This window comes from Micropterus salmoides, unplaced genomic scaffold (genome assembly GCF_014851395.1).
Source record: "Micropterus salmoides isolate LMB-PRFRI ecotype aquatic unplaced genomic scaffold, ASM1485139v1 Ms_hic_scaffold_3210, whole genome shotgun sequence".
Classification (NCBI taxonomy): domain Eukaryota; kingdom Metazoa; phylum Chordata; class Actinopteri; order Centrarchiformes; family Centrarchidae; genus Micropterus; species Micropterus salmoides.
This window is the reverse complement of record NW_024042497.1, coordinates 25226-31573: the sequence shown is the minus strand read 5'-3', so window position 1 is coordinate 31573 and position 6348 is coordinate 25226. Positions and strand designations below refer to the sequence as shown.

Sequence of the window (6348 nt, the reverse complement as noted above, 5' to 3'; positions counted from 1 at the left end):
TTTTTAGACATAAATATTTTCTGCCTTCGTTTATTTCAGTTTCACTCATACGTTTTCACCTGTCAAGCATGAAGAACAAAGTAACTAGAACTGCAAGCAGTTATACGCAGGGTTAAAGCCTCCCGGCGCAAGCCGCTCCCCCTGCCCAGGTGCCCAGGTGCCCCGCTGCAACTTGGGGACCCGTGGAGAATAAATGAGTTATAAATGAAAAGGTCTATGGGAGTGTTATTTAATTTCCAACTTATAGCGTCACTAGAGGCCGATTGATGCAAAATTCACAAAGCCCCTCAGGAGGTGTGCCAGATAAGGTCCGGGAGTTTGGTGTAGATCGGCCATTGCAAACGTAAGATGTGACAGGACATCGGCTGTTTTTTTGCCGGATCAAAATTCCCTCTACAAACTTCTTCGGCTCGTCCAGAGATGGTCTGTCCAAGTTTCATGGCAATTGGACTTGTGGCTTCGGAGGGGTTAATAAAATAGGTTTTCCAGTTTTCACGATTTAGCAAAATGAAAACGTCATCGCACAGAGGGTATCTTTACCATCGGAATCGGTAGCATCCCCCAAACACGTAGTAAGGGTTTATAAATGTGTGATGTAGTGGTCGTAGTTATAAGGAAAATGTCCTTTGGTTGAAAATCCTATAGAAATTAATGGGATTGTCTGACGGTATTTGAGCTTCCATTATAGCGCCACCTTTTGGCCGAATTGCACCAAATTTTTTAGGCTTGCCCCAAATTTGGTATGAATCAGACTTGTGGTTATGGAGATATAAAATGCATGTAAGTCAATGGGATTTTTTTAATCTTGTTTAATCTACAATAACATGTAGGGGCATATTTGGGTGAACTTTGGGGCCTGTAGTAAGGGACCACGCTGAACAATTTGGCTGTGGATTCATGTCAGTGTGACTTGTGGTTACAGAGGAAAATTCTTTTCGAATGAATAGTGCCACCTAGGGGAGAGTTGCACCACATTTTGTACAGGCCCTCAGGGGGCGTCCCACATTATATTCCAATTGGTGTCGATCGGCCATTCCAAAGCGAAGGTATGATGTCATTTCCTGTTTTTAGCGTTTTTCGCAAACTTTTTTTAGCCTATAATTTCGACATTTTTAGTCGGATCAAAATTTCCTCTTCAAACTTTCATCAGCTTGTTCCAGAGATTATCCATGCCAAGTTTGGTGCAGATCGGACTTGCGGCTTTGGAGAAGTAAATTAAAATAGTTTTTTCCAAAAAATTAGGCGGAAATGGCCGTGGCCTATACCACGAGATTCAGCTCAATCCCCCGAACGCGTGAATAAGGTTTTTGATATCCGCCTTCGTAGACGGGCGTTCCAAGCCCAACGCATTGACTTTGCTTATATGCCCCCTAGAGGTAGAAGTATGTGGATTTTTGCGACTGAGGTATTGTTGGGGCTGTGAACCTAACCTGTGAGTTTCGCGTCTGTAGCACTTACCGTCTAGGCTACAGTATCAGTTTTATGCATGGAAGAATTAAAAAAATAACTAGAACTCCAAGCACTTCCCTGGTCCTGCGGAGGCACGCGAGTTGGCCTGGGCCCGCCATGATTTATTGTATACACGACCAGAGTTATAAATGAAAGGGGCTTGCGGTTACGGAGATCTGAAATGAATGTGATTTGCAATGAATAGTGCGACCTAGAGGCCGATTGACGGCAAATTTGACACAGGCCCTGGGTTGGTGTGCCAGACAGGTCCCCGAGTTTGGTGTAATTCGGGCATTGAAAACGTGAGGTCTGATTTGCCTGTAATTCGGCCGTTTTTGGCAGATCAAAATTACAAATTACAAACTTTCTTCGGCTTGGTCCAGAGATTATCTGTGCCAAGTTTCGTGGCGATCGGACTTGCGGCTTTGGAGCAGTTAATTAAAATTGGTTTTCCAGTTTTGCGATTTAGCGAAATGAAAACGTGATTGCACAGAGGCATGTCCGACACCATAGGAATCGTCAGTATCCCCCAAACATGTAGACATAAGGTTTGAATGTGCAATGTAGTGGGCCGTAGTTATGAGGGGAAATGTCCTTGGATGAAAATCCCTTTGAAATGAATGGGATTGTCTTACCAATTGAGCTTTGAATAGCGCCACCTGTATCCCAAACTTTTTAGGTACAGGTACAGGGTACAGGGATGGGGGAAGAACGCAGCCTTGAGGGAACCGGTGCTGAAGGTCCTGGACTCTGAGACATGTTTTCCCAGCTTCACGTGCTGCTTCCTGTCCGTCAGAGGTCTGTGATCCACCTGCACAATAAGATTGTTCCATTCCTCATTTCGGGTATATATGTTGAGTACTGATATACAACCATTACATATCTTCCCATATTATCTTTTATTACTGATTTGAAAGAAATGGTAGGGACTTATTAATTAATATAGCTATGCCACTTTTCTTGCGATATGAAGCATGAATACCCATTATCTTTTTAGTTTTTTATATTCATCCTCCACCAAATGAGTTTCTTGTAGTAGAGTATTGAACATTGTGAGTTTTTAAGTTGGCTCATATCTTCCTCCTCTTGATGGGATGATTTAAACCATGGATATTATAAGACAAGTTTCAGCCTGTCCATATCAGTTTCAGTTCAAGGTAACAACCATCAAGTCCACACATCTCATAAAAAAACCCAGACTGTGCACAAAATTACCCAGTGAAAAAGATCATCATTACTCCAGGACTATTATACAGTAACAAAAAAAGGTGACTTCCAGTAGTCCACCAGAAAGGTGTGGCGTTTTTTCTCTGGGCAAATAGCACTAAGTGCAACTTCAAAGGTGTTGTGTAAAGTGTAGTCCGTCCCTCTCGTCCTCTTCCACGTGGATCCCCATGTCCTTCAGCTTAGGTGCAGCCTCATGAGTGTAGCGACCGTCTTAATCCAGTCCACAAACACTGATCTCACACAGAGTTTACAATAGACGACAATATTCTTCTTAGACTGTGACACAATCATGGCAGCAGCTACTTCCAGCTGTGGAAAGAACGCCTCTCTCCCTCGTTCTCCTCTCTTCCTGTAGTTTTTGGCACTCAGCGGACATGAACAACAGAAGGTCCGGTCCAGCTGAGCTGCCGCAGTCGTGGATTCACATCAAGGTGCGTTCAGTAACGAGCAACGCAGCGTTACTTGGTTTAGTAACTAGTAATAATATGCTGTTTTAGAAAAGTCATTAGTTACACTACTAGTTACTGGGAGAAGTAAAAGTACATTGTCCAGGACGTTGGTTCTGTCAACAGATTACACAACATGTGGATCAGAACAGCAATGTGTCACTTTGTCATAGGTGTCGTTTACACTGGGGACTCGGGGGACATGTCCCCACCACTTTTTGAAAGCATTTGCTAAAAGTTTTCTGCAAATTATCTTGCAACAAAATGTTAAATAACAAATGAAAAGGCTATGAGAAAGGTTAACATGCATGATATGAATGAATAAAATGCAATGTAAACAGAAAAACAGATCTGCCTTGCCCCAAAAGGTAACTCAGGCAAAAAAAACAAGCTTCTGATTACTGCATTATATCGATAATAGTTTTTATTGAATTGTAATCGACCGCATGAATTTTGTTTCCCTTCATATAAATAAAGACAAAAAAATGTCTCTAGAATGCAGGAAATTAAGAGCTTAATGCTCAAAATGTTCGGGGGCAGACTCCCCAATCATAGAGCTTATATTCTAAATAGTATTGGAGAATATTGTTATCTTGTTCTCATGACTCCCCAACACAAAGTGACGTCCTTGGACTTTGTGCTGCTGAAACTGATAAAAGTGCTTTTTAAAAACCAATCTGTGGACGAGATGTGAAACACTGAGCTGAGGGCCGAGCCTCCATTCAACTAAACTGTAAATGCATAAATACGGTTACTAATGAAATGTGAGGCTGAAAGATCTGCAGCACCTTTCTGTTCATGTGTTTTCATGGACTGATCTTTATTCCACTTGGTTATTATTTGTATCATAAAATTTTATATTTTCCTTTCACACCAGATATTTATGAAGAAACTCTCTCTAACTTCAGGAGACGAGTTGTTTCATGTGTTTGTTTGTTGGCGTTTTGTTCTTCTTCTTGTAAATTGTTAATAAAGTTCGTTATTTAAAAAAAAAATCTATTTGGCGTCACGCGTCATTTTGTTTGTCGTGACGTACTCGGAAGTGTGCTCAGCTGCTGCAGCTAGCAGCGGCTAACAGCTCCGACAGAGACACACAGCAGACAGGTAAGAACCTGAACTCCTCACCTGAGGGGGAGGCTTCTCCTCTTCCTCCTCTTCCTCCTCACGCGCTGGAACAACAAGGAGGAGAAGAAGAAGAGAGAGTTTAATTACCAGCTCAGAGCAGCTAACAGTTAGCTTCGTTAGCTGCTGGCTGCTGCAGGTGTGAACCGACCCCCTGCGGAACACCGGGCTGCAGCACCCGGGAACTCTGGAGCAGACGGGGCTCCGCGTGGTCACCTGTCAGCTACATTTCAGGTAGATCCCGGGGTTCAGTGTGTCTCGTGCGTGAGGCTGCGTGCTGGTTCTGCAGAGGACCGTGACGATGATGACTTGTTAAATGACGCATTTAGATCCATATAGCCGCGCGCTGCCGGGTCCGGCATCAGACCCGGTCCCGGTCCAGACACAGGTGGGCCCGGCTGTCAGCAGCACCAGGCCAAAGAGTTCTTAAAACGGTTCACTTGGTTCTTGGGATTCTGGGAGCTCATATGGGTCGACTGACCTGTTCACACCTCCCCCTGCACACCTGCCGACCCGCGCCGTCACTGCCGGGTAGAATAAGACCATGATGGTCTGGCTGACTCCAAACACTGCATACAGGCTTTGCTGTAAACAGGAACACCATAGTCCACATGATCCCTCCAGCTTGAGAGGGTATCCAGGTGGAGACCAGATCCCTGTGTGGACACTGGGGTCTGATCCCCCACCGGCCGAGGGTCCAAGTTTCTTTAGTGCTAACGGTGAGAGCGTCTGGGTTGTGGTGAAGCAGGAGGAGATGGCAGGTTTCCTCCTGGTGCACTCGTTTGCGTACAGGGTGAACAGGACGGCGCCGCCCGCACCCCCCCTCTAATACGAACAGGACAGTTCTTGGCCGTCAGCCTCACAGCGACACAGAGGCCCCTGTTGGGGCCCCAGGTGTGTTAGTCCTGGCTGTACCTGTCCGCTCCACAGTTCCAGGAGTCTGACACCAGCTGAAAGTAACCACCTCTCCCCCCTGTCTCCCCCCTGTCTCCCCCGTCTCCCCCCCAGTGTGTCCGTGGATGGAAGTTTGCAGCTCCACGATGGGACCGGAGAGAGTCTTGCCGAACTCTGAGGACGAGCTGGGGGAGGACGAGCGCCCGGCCGACGGAGCGCTGCTGCCCGTGTGGAGTGGGGGGGAGGGAGGGGGTGAGGAGGAGGAGGTGGGAGAGATGGAGCTGGAGGGAGAGGAGGAGGAGGAGGAGGAAGAGGAGGAGGAGGAGGAGAACAGTGGAGGGTATTATTACCAACCTCTGAACCAGGACCCTGAAGGCGTGAACGGCGGCGAGCAGCCGGGGGAGGAGAGGGGGGAGGAGGAGGAGCCCTCCCCCACCGAGCAGGTGCAGCACAGGATACAGGTGAGTTCAGTCTGGGACGCCGGCAGCGTCTGAGGGGGAGGATGTTTGACTCACCCGTCTGTCTGTCCTGCAGGTGATGGGTCTGCACCTGCCTGAAGCTCCGCCCCCAGAGAGCGACGAGGAGGACGACCCTGAGGGGGCGGCGGCCCAGAGGAGCCGAGCCTCCATCCCCATGGACGCAGGTATTAATTAGATCAATACATCTGATCAGTACAAAAAATAGGAAACATGACATAAACTAAAAGCTGTAACATCCTTCCTGTCCACTGACATCACTTCCTGTCGCCCCCGCAACCACGTGGAGCTGGTGAAGAGGACGATGGCGGCTGTGGCGTTGCCGTCTCTGGCCGTGCCGTCGTGGGCCACAGAGATCTCAGACGACCAGTGGAAGGACATGGTCCAGAGCACGCTGCAGAGCCGGCAGAGCGCCGGTGCCCTGCGCCTCACCCGCAGGGGCAACATCAACGGTCCCTGAACGCACCGCCACAGCTTCATCAATCTTTACTGACTCTCTACTGTCCCTGAACGCACCGCCACGGCTTCATCAACCTCTACTGACTCTCTACTGTCCCTGAACGCACCGCCACGGCTTCATCAACCTCTACTGACTCTCTACTGTCCCTGAACGCACCGCCACGGCTTCATCAACCTCTACTGACTCTCTACTGTCCCTGAACGCACCGCCACGGCTTCATCAACCTCTACTGACTCTCTACTGTCCCTGAACGCACCGCCACGGCTTCATCAAC

General features: G+C 47.8%; 1 protein-coding gene across 1 annotated transcript; it reads left to right on the top strand.

The window, feature by feature from the left end:
* Positions 1 to 4137: 4137 nt before the first annotated feature.
* On the top strand, positions 4138 to 6348 carry LOC119884137 (male-enhanced antigen 1-like). The gene is made up of 4 exons (XM_038694610.1): positions 4138 to 4226; positions 5253 to 5599; positions 5673 to 5783; positions 5895 to 6348. Exons 2-4 carry the CDS (start codon positions 5264 to 5266, stop codon positions 6072 to 6074), a joined length of 627 nt encoding a protein of 208 aa, XP_038550538.1. The 5' UTR covers positions 4138 to 4226; positions 5253 to 5263; the 3' UTR covers positions 6075 to 6348.

Coding starts and splice junctions, on each gene's coding strand:
- LOC119884137 (XM_038694610.1), top strand. CDS start 5,264: ATGGAAGTTTGCAGCTCCACGATGGGACCGGAGAGAGTCTTGCCGAAC. Junction 5,600..5,672: donor AGGTGCAGCACAGGATACAG/GTGAGTTCAGTC, acceptor TCTGTCCTGCAG/GTGATGGGTCTGCACCTGCC. Junction 5,784..5,894: donor CCATCCCCATGGACGCAGGT/ATTAATTAGATC, acceptor CGCCCCCGCAAC/CACGTGGAGCTGGTGAAGAG.